The sequence below is a fragment of the Tasmannia lanceolata genome, unplaced genomic scaffold, assembly GCF_043159265.1.
Source record: "Tasmannia lanceolata isolate RefF3 unplaced genomic scaffold, GAP_Taslan_0.1 ptg000018l, whole genome shotgun sequence".
NCBI classification, from domain to species: Eukaryota; Viridiplantae; Streptophyta; class Magnoliopsida; order Canellales; family Winteraceae; genus Tasmannia; species Tasmannia lanceolata.
In genome coordinates, this window is record NW_027518695.1 from 60559904 (window position 1) to 60580113 (window position 20210).

Genomic DNA, 20210 nt, shown 5'->3' on the forward strand with positions numbered 1-20210 from the left:
ATGGGTATGGATATATTCGTTTCTCCCATTGTTGATAGAGCTGTTAGCAAATTGGAGGGAGCCATAGAAGTGATTAATTCACTGTGGGGTACTGATGAGGAGATCAAAAACCTTTCCAGCACATTATCCACAATTCAAGCTGTGCTTCAAGATGCTGAAGAGCAGCAAGTAACTAGTAATGAAGTTAAAGATTGGCTTCGAAAGCTTAAGGATGTTGCATACGACGCTGATGATGTGGAAGAGTTTGCAACGGAAGTGCTCCGATTAAAATTGGAAGGCGGAAATCAGTTCAGAAAAAGGAAGCATCAGGTATACAACTTCTTTTCTGCTCTTTTTAATTCCATCCCATTTTTGTCTCGAGATAAGACGATCGTACAGAAGATAAAGGAAATTCAGGAGAGACTGGATAAAATTGCAAAGGAGAGGCATGACCTTCATCTCAGACAAGGAGATGGAGGGAGGCGGCGTGAAATAAAAAGGCAATCGCTGACTAGCTCCTTAACAAACGAATCAAATATATTCGGTCGGGATAAGGATAAAGAGAAGATAGTAAAATTGCTACTCGATGAATCCGCATCATCATCGTCGTCGTCATCTTCGTCCAAGGATATATCTGTTATTCCGATCGTCGGCATTGGGGGCCTCGGAAAGACAACTCTCGCCCAGTTTATTTACAATGATGAAAGGGTGGGAGATCATTTTTCAGTTCGAGGATGGGTCTGCGTCTCTGAAGATTTTGATATGCGTGGACTAACAAAAGCAATTATGGAATCAGTGACAAAGAAACCTTGTGATCTTAACGAAATCGATCCACTTCATGTTAGCCTCAAGGAAGAATTGAGTGGCAAGAGATTTTTACTCGTACTAGATGATGTATGGAATGAGAATCATAGTGACTGGGATAGGCTACAGTCCCCATTCAGTTCTGGGGCAAACGGAAGCAGAATTATAATAACTACTCGCAGTTCAGAGGTTTCAAGAATCATGGGCACAATTCCCGCCTACAATTTGGGTTGTTTAGATGAGGGTGACAGCTGGTCTTTGTTTACACGACGGGCATTCATAGTGGGAAGCTCAGATGTATCTCCAAACTTAGTAGCAATTGGAAAGGAGATCGTGAAAAAGTGCAATAGGTTGCCTTTGGCAATAGAAGCTCTTGGAGGTCTCTTACGTTCAAATACGGATGAGAAAGAGTGGAAGAATATCCTTGAAAGTGAAATGTGGGAAATATCAAAGATGAGAAATGATATTATTCCAGTACTCAAATTTAGCTACGATCACTTACCTGCATGTTTGAAACAATGCTTTGTGTATTGCTCCCTGTTTCCAAAGGATTATGAATTTGACAAGGACACTCTAATCCAACTTTGGATTGCAGAAGGATTTATCCAATCTGATAGAAGGAAGCGATTGGAAGACATAGGTTTCAAGTATTTTGATGACTTGATGTCGAGGTCCTTCTTTCAATATTTTGAACGGTTGGACAGATCACGCTACAAGATGCATGACTTAATTCATGACCTTGCGCAATCCATTTCTGGTGACGAATACTTCAGAATAAAAAATAGCATTGACTCTTGGAATGTCGCTACAAAGGTTCGTCATGCATCAGTATGGCAATGGGATGAACACTCACGAATTTTTGAGTCCTTTCATGAATCTGAGAGATTGCGCACATTTCTACTACCGCCAAGGTACGAAACACTCACTAAGCAAGTTGCTCATGATTTCTTCCTAAAATTGAGATGCTTACGGGTGTTAGATTTGGATGGAACTTATATCAGAGAATTGCCGGATTCTATTGGCGAATTAAAATATTTGAGGTACCTTGATCTCTCTCATACAAATATTGCAACCTTGCCGGAATCAATAGCAAGCCTCTATAATCTGCAAACACTAAAACTTGGTGATTGCATGCTACTAATTGAGTTACCAAAGTCCACCAGCAACCTAATTAACTTACGGCATCTTGCATTTTGGGGTTGTAAGATTCGTACGCCGCCAGAACTTGGGAAATTAATAAGTCTTCAAACGCTGACTATATTTGTTGTGGGCAAAGAAAGTGGATGTGGAATAAGGGAGTTAAAGAACTTGACAGAGTTGAGGGGAAGTATTCGCATTTCAAATTTGGAGAATGTGATAGATGAGAAGGAAGGCAAAGAAGCCAATTTGAAGAAGAAAGAGCACCTTGATGAGTTGACGTTGGAATGGAGCAATGATAATCCACGAGATGCTGCAGTTGATGACGAGGTACTTGAAAGCCTCCAACCTCACACCAACGTCAAAACCCTAAAGATTTTATCATATGGTGGTGTTAGTTTCCCAAGGTGGATGATGAGCGGTAATTTGACGAATCTGAACACTGTTAGTCTCGTTCAATGTTTGAATTGCCAACAACTTCCACCCCTTGGACAGCTACCTTTCCTCAAGAAGCTCGAGATTAATGGAATGGATGGATTGAAACATATTGAAGGTGAGTATATTGGTGGGTCCAACAAGGTTATTAAGGGTTTTCCATCATTGGAGAAGTTAGAGCTGGTAAACATGCCGAATTTGGAGGAATGGTGTGGAGCAAGGGAAGGGGACATGCCATGCCTTGGTACACTAAAAATATCAAATTGTCCTAAGCTGCAGAGATTTCCCCACCTCCCATCCATTAATAATTTGGAATTAGGAGACTGTAATGAGATTGTATTGGCCTCGGTTCCTTGCCTCACTGCTCTAAAGTCATTACAAATTCGCTCTATTAAAGGCTTGATATCCTTACCCCATGGATTTCTTCAACCTTTAACCATACTTGAGAAATTGCATGTCACTGGATGTACTGAGTTGGTGTCTTGGCCAAAGGAGGTCGGGTTGCATGACCTTCCTTCTCTCCAATATTTACAAATTGAGCGGTGTCCTAAACTCGAGTCATTGGGAGACGACGAGGAGGGCCTTCCCATCACGCTTAGATCTCTCAATATATTGAACGGTTGTGGTAGCCTCAAGTGTACGCCTACAAGGGGGCTAGGAAAACTGAGTTCCCTCCAATTTCTAGACTTGGTTACTCAATGCCCATTCTTGCCAGAGGAGGAACTGCCCGTCACTCTTCAATCCCTTCAGATATTCTCATGTTCTAATCTTAAATCCATGTCCAAGGGGATTTTCAACAACCTTACATCCCTCAAAGTCTTGAAAATTACAGATTGTCCGCAATTGGAGTCATTGGCAGGCGAGGAGGAGTTACCCACCGCGCTTACATCTCTCTTTGTTGATAATGTCACCTCCCTCGAAGAATTTTTTATTAGTAAGTGTCCACAAATAGAGTCATTGCCAAACATCATCGGCCTCCATAAAATGACAATTGTAAAGTGCCCTCTAATGCAGCAGTTTCCAGAGGGAACGCTCGACATGCTTACATCTCTCTCAGTTGATAATGTTGAGATCTTTTCTAAAAACCTTACATCCTTCCGAAAGTTAATTATTAATCAATTTTCACAACTCGAATTCTCTCCAAGCATGCTACTGCCCCCCACACTTAAAATCCTCGAGATCTATTCGTGTGATAATCTGAAATCCCTGCCCAAGGGGATGTTCAAGAACCTCACCTCCCTCAAAATATTGGCCATTTGGCATTGTCCTCAACCCGTTTCCTTGCCGGAGGATGGGCTGCCCACCACACTTCAGGTATTAAATATTTTAGGTTGTCCGGGAGTAGAGAAATAGTGTCAAAAGGACGGAGGCCAATATTGGCCCAATATCTCACACATCCCCAAAATAGATATAAATGGCTCGAGGGTTTGAAGACTACTCTGGAGAAGGTACACGACTATCTCTCCTCTTGGCTTTTGTTTTATTTATTTTTGGTATGTAAGATGGGATTGAACCTCCGACCTCCAGGTTGATGAAAAAGCCTTAACCATTGAGCTAGAGGTTCAATCCCAAATTAGGGCTCTTGGATTTTATTAATCATATGAATAGATTTCAATCCATTATTTATTTTAAAGAATAGTAAACCTCAATTTCTCTCTATCTCTTTTCATTTCCTCATTTTCTCTCTTTCAAAACAAAACAAAGGAAACAGTTAATTTTACTGGAATTCGAGGCTCATAAAGAGATTTTTTTTCAGGTTCTTTAATTTTTCATTCTATCTCAAAATTTCTTGTCTTAGTCTTGCCATATAGTAGATTATGACTTGTTTAAGACAAAAGGAACCCTAACTAGGATGAATTTACCTTACATGCTTCATTGAATTTATGCTCTGTTTTGAACTCTATGGTATCATTCATATTGAATTTAGGCTCATCTTGAATCTACCCCTCACACACACACACACATTTTATTGGAATTTCAAGTTCATAAAGAAAGTGCACCTATCCATCAAAAATGAAAACAATAAGACAAAGCAAAAATCCAATGACTTTCTTCTCCAACCCAAACATTAACTGATTTTCTCATTAAATCTCAAATTATTTACTAATATCTCAGCCCCTTTTCTTCTTATTTTTTATATCAGTACACAAATATGGTTTAAAGCCCCATTATGTTGCATGTGCTCAAATTTTTTTTTATTTCTTTTTTTTATTTTTTATTTCTTATTTCTTATCGATACACTTCAATCACCACACGTTTGGGTTATATTTCTTACTTCTAATTAAGTTAGTTTCACTAATGCATAAGTATTTTAAGATTAGGAGGTGCTAAATCAGTCACCAAAGACAACCTCCATCTGCTAATTTGTAGGGATATCAGACTTCGCTATTTGTTGATCCTGACAGATACAATTATCATTCATGCATTTTGGTTTTGTGTATATTCGAAGACTTTTTCATTTACACTTCTTTTACTCCAGTTTGATCTGACAACAGCTGTTGAATGTACCTAAGCGTTCATGCAGTAGAAACTTTTGAAATTCTTGATCAATAAAATGTGGGAGCCCCATTAGTGCACGTAAAATCTCAAGAGACAAGACCGGGACCACATACGTGCCTAACATTCAAATTAGTAATGCTTAAGAACCTCAAAAATGTCAAACAAGCCACCATGGATTTTTATTGAGCTGTCTATTCATTGGTCGTTACTTGTCATCATTTCTTTGTATCTTTTTTATTGGTGATTTAGTTTGCAAATAGTTACATTCCATATGCTTATAAGAAGATGGAGTGGTGTCTTAAGGTTTCTCTTTTGCATTTGTTACACCAACTTCTATTAGAACTTAGCATCAACATTTAATTAATTTTCCAACTTGCATGTACCTCTTTCTCTATCTCTCCCTTTTCCTCACACACGCACACACACACATTGATTTTTTTTGCTAAATAAGGAAAAATAAAAATACAGACACACAAACACACTGGCATATTGACTTCTTTTTTGTTAAATAAGAAATAGTTAAAAGCGCACACACACAAACATACATGTTAACTTAAAATGCTTTATTGGACCTTTCTTAGTTGCAACTTTTTCCTAAAGTTTCTCCAATTTATTTCAAAATCTCACCTACTCTTTTAGTTTAGGCCTACCAAATAAAGAATGATAAAGAAGTTGGAGGTTATATCCTAGCTTACCTTTAAAAAAAAAGAATGATCCCTGCCTGTTTCCATATGTTTCCCCTTCTCCATGATTTTTGGATGCCTTTATCCATTCACCGAGGTTAGTCAAAAGTATCAGTTGGGACTAAAGAATAGTAAACCTCAATTTCTCTCTATCTCTTTAAATTTGAGTTTTCTGAAATTAATTTTCCGTTTCAGACGAGGTATTTAATTTTGATCCACTTATCCTTTTGGTCACTGATGATGTTTTATTTACAACTTAAATCTTTTTATCTTATTATATGTATGTGTCCTTTTGCAGATTTTCAATGATTTTGTTCTTTGGAAGACCTATTTCCTAGCAAGAGTCTGGCAGAGGGTTTCAAGAGGGTTCAGGCCCTCCGTATTCTTTCTCAACAGGTAAAACGTGAAAGCCTTTGGAACTGCATCAGGTTTGATCATGGTTTATTTGACATTCTTCATGCTATTAGCCAATAATGAAAACTACACAGCCGTAGCATATAGCTCTTATTAATTTTCAGTTAACTGGTATTTTTTACATTGTTAAGGACATCAATTCTGCATCTCTGTTTGATATAGTTCACAATGCCTCTTAATGTTGTTTAGAACATTCGCAATGCCATGCCGCCCGCTGGTTTGTGGCATATGAATGATCCGTGTGAGCCGAATAATGTTTTCACAATTATTCTTCTCTTTCATTTTTCTTGACCCTCATAGTTCTTTCTACCAGAATATGTCAAGTTCATGAGGTTTAGGTTTGTGGTTAGTAAAAGTGGCACCGAAATGTCAGCCTTTTGAGGAAAAAAATAAAAGGTTTCCTTGTTTCATTACATATTTATTTCTTGAGTAATCCTCATACTAGAAGGTGATATGAATTATGTTACTATTATAATGCTCGGATATATTGTTTAAGCTAAGAGCTCATCTGACAGACATCTGTTTCTATAACTGAATCTATTCACTCTGGTACTTCACATTCCTCCATTTATAGTTTATGATATAGTGTCTTCTAATATTATTTAGTTATATGTAGTTATTCTACTGCACTCTAGATGATTGTGTGCTTGCAATTACACTTTTTGAAAGCTATGTAACATGCTTGCTGTCATTTCCTATTTCTAACTGAATTGTTATTGTCTTAGACGCTATACAGACTGTATTGTGTCTCCATTGTTGTTGGGAATCCCCCGAGGCCTTATCATATCGACATGGGTCATGGGAGTGATTTAACATGGATGTAGCGTGACGCTCCATGCACTAGCTGTGCCAAGGTACTCTCCAATTGGCAGTTCAAGATTCTTATCAAATTCCAATTTCTTCATTTAATTAAAGTTCAGGTGGTCAAACTCGTAAACATTATTTTTTTTGTCCATCGGGACACCATGGTGTCTAATGGTGTCAATGATGAACTAGCACTCAATAGGTGATATCACACTCTCTAAGATTTAATTCCACGATTGCTTTGTTGCAAGCATGATAATCTTTGATAGTGAGAAGAATGATGGCCACATTTGAACCAATTTATCAGCCTTATCCTCTTTTATAGGTCCTTGTGTACACTCTGGATATGCATGGTCTGTCTTGCTTGTTTTGTTAGGCTTGTACAAGTATTGTTTACTTCGTCTCTCGCTTGTCTGAGTTGACAGGTAAAATGTAGACATGGTCTTCTTGTGATAATTGGTTTCAGAAAAAAAAAAAAAAAAAACATCACTCATACTCTAATGGAGACAATTTATGTAGGGACCACATCCTCTTTAAAGGCATACCAAAGGGAAAATAGTGACCGCGAGGGATTCTTTGAGTTCAAATTTCAAAGAAATCAGAATCATGGATATTGTCTCTTGTCAAGGCGACTATGCGATGGAATATTCAGATAATAGCTCCTCCATGGATCATTAAATGAAAGTTAATTCATGTATTAGTTTGCAATATTCATTTATAGGTGTGCATACGGGCAGCAAGGTCAAGTTTTAGTCTCTTCTGCAATGACTGATGCGATTATTGGACTTAGCGGACCAGCACATAGCTTCACTTCTTAGCTGGCAAGTCAATGTATCATCATCAATATGGGATACTTGGACTTAGCTTAGTTTCGATGTATATTTTGATGTGATATATAAGGGAGATGAATTGAATGAGCCTATTTCTTGACTCTTGCATTACATAAAACAAAATATATAATCTACCCAATGTGTCTCTTTTGTGAATATGGCCATTGATGTTTTTAATATTACTTGTGTTTCTTGTGGTCGTATAAATGTGCAATGCATGCATTTTTTCTACTATATGTTGTAGTTGTTTCCGTATCATTCATTTTGAAGATCACTCATTCTGAAAGCGTAATGTATGCTGTGTATTCTTGTATATATAATTTTTGCGGAGAATCAGCTAAGAACTTCATTCTTTTTAACTTTTTGTTTGGCAGGATATGTCACATACCGTTGCTCCTAAAGAGGTTCAGTGCCTGCACAACCATCCATCTCAAAGAGTCCAACATTCAACTGAAAATCACATGGAGTTCTGGAGTAATTGATGATGAGGATCGAGGAAATGATGAGGACATGATGAAGATGGTGTTATATAAATCATTAGATGATGAATGTTTAACAATGCTGTATTTTGTCAAGTTCAGTTGAGGGAACAATATCGAGACTTTTGTTATTAATGATTTTTTGTAATTTTAAAAATATTCAATTAAAATAGTTAAGTTTTTATATATTTGTATATTTTGGGGGAAAGTGGATGTTATAACTGTGGAAATTTTGATGTTATATATAATGTCTGTGAATGTACAGATCCACTAGGTCACAAAGAATTGATATTTAATGGATTAAAAAGATAGGAAAGGCTATCCCTACGGATTTATTGTTGAAATTCAGTAGGCAAAAGCACATTTTCCCTACAGCTTTTTTTTTTTTTTTTTGAAATTCTGTAGGGAAAAGAACATTTCCCTACTGATTATTTTGAAATTCCGTAGAGAGAAGGCTGTCCCTACGGATTTTTTTTTTGAAATTTTGTGGGGAAAAGCACAATTTTCCCTACGGATGTTTTTGAAATTCTGTAGGGAAATGTGCACAATTTTCCATTGCCTACGGAAAAAGCCGTAGGGAAAAGTACAATTTACCTACAGTATTTATTAACTTCCGCAGGGAAAAGGCTTTCCCTACCCTCACCTAGCCTACAGAAGTTGTGCAAGCCATTGCCTACGGATTTTGGTACTTTTCCCTACGGATTTGTCCGGAAGTTTCAGGTATCATGGGCACAATGCATGTCTATAATTTGGATGGCTTAGCGGAGGATGATAGCTGGTCCTTATTTACACAATGAGCATTCACAGTGGGAAGCTCAGATGTACCTCCAACCTTAATAGCAATTGGTAAAGACATTGGAAAAAAGTGCAAAGGCTTGCCTTTGGCAATGGAAGCTCTGGGAGGTCTCTTACGCCCAAAGTGACATGTGGGAAGAATATACTTAAAAGTGACATGTGGGAAATATCAGAGATGGAAAAGAATATTATTCCAATTCTAAAAGTTAGATATGATAACTTACCTGCATGTCTGAAACAATGCTTTGTGTGCTGTTCTTTATATCCAAAGGATTATAAGTTTGAGAAGGACACTCTAATCCAGCTATGGATTGCAAAAGGATTTATCCAACCTGAAGGAAGGAAGTGATTGTAAGATATAGGTTCCGAGTACTTTGATGAATTGACGTGGAGGTCCTTTCAATATTATGCTGAAAAGTACGGATCATGTTACAAGATGCATGACTTGATTCATGACCTTGCACAATTCATTTCTGGCAATGAATATATTAGAATGGAGGACATTAACTCTGCAATACCCGTGCAAATGTTGCATTCCTCAGTGATGTGGCCCCACGATGACTTCTCACAAATTTTTGAGACCTTTCATGAATTGAAGAGATTGCACACATTTTTTATATTGCTTTACAAACCACCACACTTATCTCTCAAGACCATCAGTTGTGGTAATCTCATGTCCCTGTCCAATGATTTGCTCAACCTCACATCCTTCAATCAATTGCATATTGCTGAGTGTCCACAACTGGAGTCATTGGAGAGGCTACCCGCTACGCTTACATCTCTCGATATCTTCAGTTGCGATAATCTCAAATCCCTTGATGAGGCATCGCAAAACTTCACCGATTGGAAATTAAAAAGTGTCCTCAAATAAAGTCGTTGCCAGAGGGGATGCTCAACAAGCTTACACACCTTGTAATTGATAATATCGAGATCTTGCCCAACAACCTCACCTCCATCCAATATCTGAAAATTCATGATTGTCTGCAAGTTGTGTCCTTACCAGGAGAACTGCGTCCTACCATGCTTAATAAACTCGCTATTCGCTCATGTCATAATCTCAAATCCCTTCCCAAGGGGATGCTGAAGAACCTGACCTCCCAACATCTCACACAGCACCCAAATATGGATAAATCACAAGCTGATTTAAAGGCTACTCTGCTAAAGGTACATTTCTGTCTCTCCTCTTGGCCTTTAATAATTTTATGAATGGTTTTCACTCCATTATTTATTTTTAAAGAAAAGTAAACTTACACAGTCTCTGTATCTACTTTCACTTCCTCATTTTTTCACTTTCACTTCCTAATCTACCATTGATTATTACTCATTTGAGGAAAAGAGGAACCCTAATTTGGACGAATTTACCTTGTATACTTCGTTGAATTTATGCTCCGTTTTGGATTCTATGGTTACTTCTTATGAGATTTCTTTTTTTGTTTTTTACCATTACGAGCTTTTTCCGTTGGTAGAGTGTTTGTTTTATTTTTGTTGTGATCCTTTTTCAATAATTTCCAGCTTATCCTGGAAAAAGAAGAAAAATCTTTGTATTAATTACTTGAGAATTTGATCAATGTATGAAAGTAAGGTCTATGCACAGTTAACTTAACAAAATTAAACCAGCCACCATGATTTTTATTGACCTTATTAATCACTGGCTGTTCCTTGTCATCATTTCTTGGTATATTTCATATATTTGATCATGTAACTGAAATTTCAGACATTCAACTTCTCAATTCTTCTTCCTTTCTTAGTGTTGGTTTGCTTTAAATGGTATTTGACTGATGATTTCGTTTGCAACTGGTTACATTCTCTATACTCATAAGTCATAATAAGATGAAATGCTATGAGAGGTTTCTCTGTTGCATTTATTACACAAACTTCTGTTAGAACTTAGCATTGGTAATTTTCCATCTTGCATGCACCTCTCTCCCTTTCTCACACACACATTGCCCTTTTTTGCTAAATAAGCAATAGTAAAAACAGAGGCGCACACATGCATATTGACTTCTTTTCTTTCTAAATAAGTAAGAATTAAAAGCGTACACACATGTTGACTTAAAGTGACTTCTCTCATTCTCACACAAACATTGCCTTTTTTGGCTAAATAATCAAGAGTTAAAAACACAGGCACACACAGATATTGACTTCTTTTCTCTCTAAATAAGAACTTGACATGCACACATGTTGACTTAAAATGTTTCTTTGATTCTTTCTTAGTTGCAATTTTTTACTAAACTCAAATTTCTCTATTTTATTACAAAGTCTCATATACTCTTTAGTTTAGCTCTACCAAATAATGAATGATTCCTACGTTTTACGTATGTTTCCACTTCTCCATCCCTTTTGAATACCTTTATCCATTCATTGAGATTATTCAAAATTCTTGCTACTTTGGACTAAATGTGATAAAATTAGGAAAAGCTTCTTCAACATCATGTTAGAAAAAATTTACAGAATCAGAATCAATACGACAAGAGAGACAACAAGAAGTTAACCTTTTATCTATTCTCTGAAAGCATTTACAGCTGGAAGCCTATTTAAGAAATTATATTATGTTAGGATCAACGTGTTGTGTAGTTTCGTATAAACTGTAACTTATTTTAGATAGTTTCAACATATTGAATATGTTTTCAAGCCTCTTGGTTGGAATCACTGCATTTCATATTGGGATCCATAATATGGTTCTATCTTGGGATTTCAGTCCAATGACTAATATGCTTGTGAAATCATGTGCCAAGTTGTTTTGAATTTTGCTTGAGCCTAAACTATCTGCCACCCCATCCGATAATAACCAAACTGATCATCTTGCAGAAGCTGAGGGATTTTTTTTTTTTTTTTATCATGGTTCTTCCATATTCAGCCTAGAAAAAAATTTCTTGAAGCAGAGACCACACAATTTTAATAAGAGAAGTTTTCCATCGTTCAAACCTTTAAATTCCCAAAATTTTTGTTCACGGATATGACTTTCTAGCTTACCCAACAGGGATATCATTGTGGCAGTTTATTATTTTTGTATTGTTGGAATCAGAACCTTGGGTTCTAATTATCTAATTTTCCTTTTGGAAGGAAGATTATAACATGATCACTTCATATTCAAAAACAGAATTTATCTTCCATGACAACAGATAAAAATCAAGCTACATTGGAAGGGACTGATCGTCCCACTTTCCACATTTGTTCACTGATCTCAGCCCTTGTGTAGATACTTGAAAGTTTGCTTTATTTGATTCCAAAAATCAGGAATTTAAAATAAAAATTCCCAAAATCATTAACTGCATTTTTTAGCTGCAAGAAAACATGTTCAATAAAATAGGTAATCAAGAACTGTTCCATTCAACCCTATGGGTGAAATATGTAAAGTCTTGGCACAAGAAGCTTCTTCTTAAGTGTAAGCTATAATTGTCTAATCCTAGACCAATAGTGCTTCCTAAATAAACCCAAAACACATTTCCTCTGTACTCTAAATTTCTAAAGTTTAGTAAGTAAGAGTTGTTTTGGCCTAAAAAACTCAAAAGAGAAAAGCAATTTCTAAACTCTTAAAACGATTAAATTTAGACTTCCTAGTTCCGAAAAACAAACAACGATTGTTTCTCCTATTGCAAGTTACGAATCTCATCATACATACAGTACTTCCCAATTAAATAAAAATCCCAATTTAGAAAGAATAGAGATTTTGTGCAGGTAGTTCGTAGACTATTAGCAACTTTAGGGCTTTAAGAACTAGTTTAGAAACTATTATGAGTCCCTCTAACTCAAAAGGAGATCAACATGAAGCCCTACTCAACCCAATTGCATTTATTATCTCCAAATTTTCTTTTTGGAATCTTTCAAACTGGAAAAGCTCATGATTGCCAGTTCATAAACTTACTAATTTGAGCATTTTTAAAAAATAATCAAAATTGGTTTTAAAATGTTTTGAAAATTTAGCATACATCGAAGTAGATAGGAATGATGAGGAATGGAAAGTTTTAGTTGTTTGATGAGGTTGGGAGTTATTACTGACATCAACGAGACAACATAATGTTTCATCAGTAAGGGTCGCTTCTGGATCCATGTTTCCTACCACACCTTTCTTCATAATTTGTATGGGAGTTTAAACAATTCCTTGGGACTGTTGAGCTTTACGTTTGTATATCACTATCATACATCTTGTCATATAAATGTTTTGTATTTCTTGAACTTGCTGAATCTTCGATTGTGTAATTTGCATTTGAGTGTTACTTGATTATTTATTTATGTAATGTACTAAGTTTCTACATCCCATTGTTATAGATTAATATACCTCATTGAAGTGCTATCTTCAATTTCTATGTATGTTTGTGATTGGTGACTGTACTGGCTTAGTCTTCTCTATACTTTCAAGCTAGGAGCCTCATGTCTTAAGTAACCAACTTCTTGAATATGTTCGTAATTCTTGCAGCAAGGTATCGAAAACTTTATGGTAAGTCTTCCTCTTGATATTTTATGTCTAGGAACCACTTCATGCCTTAATTCAACAAGTATTCAAAAACTTTACTACCATATCCTCCCATAGCATGTATGGAAGAACTAGCACCATTGTCATAAAACCCTTGTATTTGTAAAGACTTCTTAGAGTGAACAGCTTCTTTGGCGAAGCTCTAGATTTAGCATAAAAAATTTCTTCAATCTAGCAGAACCATTAAGCCTCTTTGGTTCTAGTTCCTATAAGGAGAAGGTTATAATAGTGGCAATATTTAATGCCGTTTGCTAATTGTGTAAGTTTTTTTTTCTTGATAGGTTGCTAATTGTGTAAGTTGAAGATAGGGAAGAAGTGCTTCATTTCTTATGCATCCATAAAAAATTCATTAAGACATCCTCTTGGCCAAGAATTTTGTTCACTAAAAAGTTAAGAGAAACAGGCATATGAGTTTTATTTTATTTTGAATGATAAAATAAGCATATGGATATTGTGTTCATCTATGAGTTTCACATTGATATTACTTCCATTTTTTCCCTGATGAATATCTCTGCTTTAATCAAAGCATTTAAATAGGTTTTAATGTGAATTTGCCACTGGAATAACAAATGCAGCTACCACCACCTTTTGTTTTACTCTCTCAATAGACAAATATACGTTAAATATATGGATTGTTGATTTTTCCTTACCTGATAATAAGACATTAATATTATTTTGGTTCTTCTAGAAATCTTATGGCAGCTGGAATTACCTGTAGTTTGTGAAAACATGTTGTTCAACAATGTATCATATCCTTCAAATCTCAAACTTGTGCTTGGGAGGTGGAACTTAGATTTTAACTTGATTACATTGCAATGTTACCAATGCAGCTCTATGTGTTCCATACATCAGTTGTTAAATTGCTTGAAAATAAATGAATTTGTCCATGACCTTTTCCCATTCATAGGTGACATTAGAACCACAAGCTAGATTCAGACAAGGAGCGGTAGGTTTATTCTATTATCATCCTTTATGGGCTATCTGCGAACATTTGTAATAGGGATTTTTTCATATTGGCACCTGTACTGTGACATCCCCAATGTCATTACAAGTACATTAACCAAATTTGATAATTAAAAGATCAAATACACATTAAGATAGCAAAAAGGAGCCAACTTAAAACTTTTCACATTTTTATACAAAAACAGGTCCAGGTAAGAACCATACAAGTCAAGCTTTTACATCCCACATGAGTTTCATCCTTTTACTTTATGCAATAGTCCTTCAACATAAGGATTTTATAAAAAAAACTACAAATCCTAAGAAAACACAAACAACCTGACTCGTCCTTGTAATTCCCAAAAACAGCTCTCACGTGCGATGCTCCTCAGTATCACTGACCTGTAAAATAGTCATTAGACATGGGATATGTGACACAGCTCAATAGATGCTCAACTTACTCAAAGAGTGAAGTACACCTTTGAGGTTGAGTGAAAAATCAATATTACACGATCAAAAGCATGAATTCTATGAATCAATAGCAGTCCAAAAGTTCAATGATAAGATACTAGGCAGTAAGTACGATATGATATTAATGACAATGAGTGGAAGCATGTTAAGCAATTCCTTTAGCAATCATAGTCATCGATTCACTTTTGAGTCACAAGACAATACACTTCGAGTACAATTCAAGGGTTTAAACACTTTCATATTAATCCTGACAATACTTCAATATTTTATCCTCCTACACACCCGCCATCCAACACTCGAAGCAGTTAGGCAAAGCCTCTTTTTCCATACATAAACCTGCAACACTTCATAATAAGCACTTCAATATTTCTATCCTCCTACTCACCCGCCAGCCAACACTCCAATAAACACTTCAATATTGATATGCTCCTACACACCCTCCAGCCAACACTCCATGCAATCAAGATTTCTACAACCAGGATCCCCACTATCAAGGTCAAAAGAACTTCGGGATCAAGGAAGGGAATACTCATCTACGACCGCACTATCAAGTTCTAAAGAACCCCGGGATTGAGAAGAGTCCAACACTTCAATAAACACTTCGATATTTATATTGTAAAATTTCAACATTTCAACCCAAGTCACTTTAATTTGATACATTCCAATTTCAAGAGAGAATAACAAAAAAGATTTTTATCACTAAGCTTGATCCTAAACAAATATATAACAAATGACATTCAAAATTTATGAAACCAGGTCTATATGAAAGATAATTGAGTGTACATTAAAATATATGAAGACATCATTCTCAGATAATAACTACATAAGTAGCAATAAGGGCAGACTATACAAAGGTCAAATTCAAGCTCAGCACATGGATTTTCTGACAATTCGCTACATTAGAAAAATTTCAGAAAAATATAGAAGTCCAAATGCACTCAAATTTTAACTACATGTAGATTACATATTGCTAATCAACACATAAAAAAATGGGATTCAAATTCACTGCACAAAAATAACAAAAATTCAATTAATACGGACCAGATTTAAGATTCTGTCCTTAAACTTGAGTTGAGTCGAAACTATAGTAAATGGTGTCCAAAATTTATAAAATTTGTGCCTTTCAAAGATATTTTCATGTACTAAAATCTTGTAGAGACACGATTTGAATTTGATAATCATAGAATTAACTATAATAGAATTACTACATTCGTCAGATTTCAATGAATTCTAATGATTACAACAAAAATTCTACAGACAAATCCTGTGATCCAAATACTCTGAATTTTTACCACATATCTAAATAACACATTGATTTTCTGTTAAAATTTTCAAAGTGAAATTCAAACGAAAACTATTTTTCCAGTATTTAATAAAAACGGGTAAAAACAAGAATCTTTGTAGACTAGATTTCTAGTAAGGAAAACCATAGGACTTTAAGAACAAAATCATACCAAGTTTTCACTTTAAATAAAAAATACACTCCAATCTAAGAGGAAGTTAGGAACCTATCTTATTTCAAGAAAATTCATCTCTCTCTCTCTCTCTCTCTCTCTCTCTCTCTCATCACTTCCTTTTCTTTCTTTTCTTTTAGTCTCTTGTTTTCTCTTTAGCTAAGCTCTAGCACGAAATTTCTTTCTATTTCTATCATGTTCTACTCCCTTCTAGTCTCTTCGCATTGTTTCTATAATTTCCATTAGCTTTAGAAGTAGTTAGTTGTAATAAACTTGTTAATTATTAGTACTAATAATGGTGAGGTGTTGGGGATTGACTTCACTAATGTGTGATGGGACTATCTTGGCAAAGACACCTGTTTATTAAAGGATTAGCTTCATGTTATGTGGACATGTGGCAAGAAAACCTCTAAGTAGACTTCTGCCCTCCATTTTCCGCACAATTTTACAAATTTGCCACTTCAAATGAAAAGTCTATTCTATCCTTTCTTCAAATAAAATTTGCAACTATTTAATAATACATCCCTAACTATATTTAAAGGTTAAATCATCCTCTAATCCTAGGTTAATAGGTTGGGTCTTTAGCCTTGTGGAGTCTAATTAAGAGTCCTAGGATGTTCTAAGATTTTTAATCTTAATCATCCTCTATCCAATGTAGTGTTACAAAATTTATACTCAATAATATTTTATATCTTATAGATAGACGGTATGCTATACAAGGAGGTCACTTCATCATAAAGTTATAATTCCTTAGTATAATTTATACTTTAATTAAAAGTGACGCAATATAGTTATGGTAATATAACTAGAAGTATGAAAATATGTAATTAATAATGCATGCTAAATGACAATTAAAATCCTAGGTTCTCACATGTACTTAGATCTTTTCTTAGAAAAACTCCTCAACTATCAATTTTTACAGAATGACACCTATTTGTGTTTACTTTGCAGAGAAACCATCTTAAATTAATAATCATACCAAAATTTTAAACAGATCATTGGTTTTTGATAGAGAAGGAATAGATTTTCCATGTTTTTAAACTTAATTTTCTTTTCTCGTTGTTTACTTAGGGTGTGTTCTTTAACGATTCTCCTTATTCTCATTCTGGAAGCCAGAATCAATTCTTATTCTTTGGAGTGCTTCTTGAATCGGAATCACGTTTCTGAACTCATTTCAGAGAATATTTTTTTTCAATATTTTTAGAAAAAAATTACATTCTCGTAATTGGAAAACAATTGAAAGAAATTTGCAAATCAGGTCATGCCACCATTTTGTGACCGAAATGCCTATGGCAGATTTTTTTATTATTATTTATTCAAGTGCCCATGGTTTGGTGTGTTAGTCCATTCCAACAATAAGTCACAATAGAGAACTCCCAAAAATTTACTAAAATAATAAAACAATTCTGGATTTTTCTTAACTTCCCAGGAAAGAGATTATAAATCAAAGCAATGGTCAGCAGAGAGCATCAAGGAACAAGAAAACCAAAAAGATCAAAGAAACCAAAAAACAAAACCAAGTGGAAAAACACACAAATTGGAACATTATATGATGAATTCAAGTCATAAACCAACAAACAGTTCAAGTTCCAACCAGGCTACGAATAACACAGAGGAAGAAATCTAGAATTTGCTTTGATATCTAGCAATGTTAGACCACTGGAAAAATTAACAATTTACAAGTGTTACACTTTCAGAGAAAAACATCAACCAATACAATGTAAAAAACACAGTAGTAACATTCTCAAACATTTGGTGTGCAAATAATCCAATGGGGAGAAAATGGAAGACAGTCTGCTTGTCTTCTTTAAGGAAAAAAAAATGTAAAAAAAATACAGGGAACAAAGAAACTTAGGTCGGATGGTCATCATCTTGAGGTAAAAAACAGAAAACATGTTAAAGAAAAGATTCACATGGAGAAAAAATGTTTCAGATGAAGAACATAAATTTTGGATTGGTGACGGAATCATTCTAAGCGCTCTCACGGCTCCTCTCCGTTAGTCACTACCACTGGTTTTCTTAGATGAAGCACTATGAACAATGGTTGATATTTGTTGAGACGGGAGAAGATTGAGAGGAATAGCTGAAGATTCGGTCTGGGCGATGATGGGCACAGAAACGTGAAGAGAGTTGTGAGAGGAGAGAATGAACGTGCCGAGGAATCACTCCACATCCGTTGAAGCGAGAAAAAGTCGCTCCCAAAAATAATGCCAAAAAATATGGATGATTTTTTTTGAATTGGATATTAAAGTAGTTACAGAATGGCATTCTTCTCGATTTTTATTCCCAGGGAGCGAAAGATGCGAGAATTCATTCCCAAGAAACACGCCCTAAAGAACGCACCCTTGTTTTCATTGTAGATGATCCTAAACCTACAAACCTCTTTCCTCTTTCATCCTCATCTTTCCTTCATCTCTTTTGTTGCAAGTTGAACGGTCGTCTCTCTTTATTTCTCACAAAGAATTAAACAACCATTTCTTCGGAGATTTAGTTCTAATATCATCGCCATAATCAGTTCATGTGCCTTTTCTTTGCATTGATACTGATTCATCAGTTGACTGGGATGATACGAAAAAAGAATATATGGTTTCTATTAAAGGCTATTTTTGTCTTTGTAATATTTGCATCATATAAATATGAAATTGTGTGGAAGAAAACTCTTACTCTCTCGCTCTCTCTCTCTCTCTCTCTCTCTCTCTCACGCCATTCTCCATTTCTTTTTTTTTCTCAACCTCATCATCACGTAAGAACTTAACAGTTTCCATGGTAGCAGTTTAGTAATACATTTTTTTTATTAGTAGTTTAGTAATACATTTGAAGCACTAAGAGGTTTACTTTCATTATTTTCATCACGAGGAAACCCCTTTCGGGCTGCAACTCAGTCGATTTTATAAAACTAGTTGTTCTTAATTTTCTATGTTGAATTAGAATCCCCAACATAAGGACCAATCTCCTAAAGTGTAAGATCTTCAACATTATTCACGATTTCAAGAACAATATCCAACAAAGATGCATCATTCAAAAAATATATCCAACGAAGATATTATTAGTGATATCCTAACATCCGTGAGTGAAAGAAAGAGAAGAGAGAAGAGATGGGGAAGAAAGAGATGAGAGAGTTCAATGTCTTTCCCTCTCAAAACATGTATTATATATGTGTAACTAGGGTTCATGAACAGTGACTAAAAATGTTAAGTCTATGTCACTAACAATGTCTTGGGGCACTCTCCCTAACGGAAGAATAGTCTCGAACATAACCAGGAACTTTTAAGGTCTACAAGGAACCGAGATACCATATCTCCTTGCCCCTTAGGATCTATGAATCCTTGAGCATGGTATTCCTACATTGCTACCTAGGGATGAATATGTGTCAAATAATACACACATCACACATATTCAATTAGATAATAGCCAATATATGTCATGGAATGAAACCTTTATAAATACTTAAATGACAATGTACTGGCTTTTAAGGCACTAACTCTAACAACCGTGTACATTTATAGCGAGATTTCTGGGACACGACAGAGCTTTTGTTTGTTAGGATATGGTGGAGTCCCTCAGGTGGTGACAATATTGAGATTTGTCTCTTGCGAAATCTCCTATGAACTGGTGGAGTACATATTTTCTTGCCACCTTCGGATATTTCTCGATCTTGTGTCACGTGTAGCGATCTTGGATGATCGAATCCCACCCTCATCAGTCATCTTGATTGACCTGGAGATTATATTCAAGTGATAATTTATTTTGCTTCCACACATGTTTTTAAGGGGACTTGCCTAAAGAAAAATTGTCGTATGCGAACCTGAGAAGTGAGATTTTTGGGCTACCTCTTGAGAATTAAATTGGTTTTACCTTCTCCAACTCTGCTAGCTTAGATAACTGAGAAGATAACACTTCGTCACATAAGATGTAAAGAAGAGAGGGAATCCCCTTGTAAGAGTCATTAGCGTTTGGATAATTTTACCATGAGGGGTTCCTCGGGCGTGTTCGGTAACACTTCCCATTCTCTC

General features: G+C 35.5%; 1 protein-coding gene and 1 long non-coding RNA gene across 2 annotated transcripts; both read left to right on the top strand.

Moving 5' to 3' along the window:
* LOC143850567 (putative disease resistance protein RGA3) lies at positions 1-3416 on the top strand. Its single transcript, XM_077359800.1, has 2 exons — positions 1-3289; positions 3373-3416. Exons 1-2 carry the CDS (start codon positions 1-3, stop codon positions 3414-3416), a joined length of 3333 nt encoding a protein of 1110 aa, XP_077215915.1.
* Positions 3417-3693: 277 nt separating this feature from the next.
* LOC143849300 (uncharacterized) lies at positions 3694-8250 on the top strand. Its single transcript, XR_013235639.1, has 4 exons — positions 3694-3803; positions 5836-5933; positions 6688-6805; positions 7960-8250. It is a non-coding gene; the product is annotated as an uncharacterized LOC143849300 (long non-coding RNA).
* The last annotated feature ends 11960 nt before the right edge of the window (positions 8251-20210 follow it).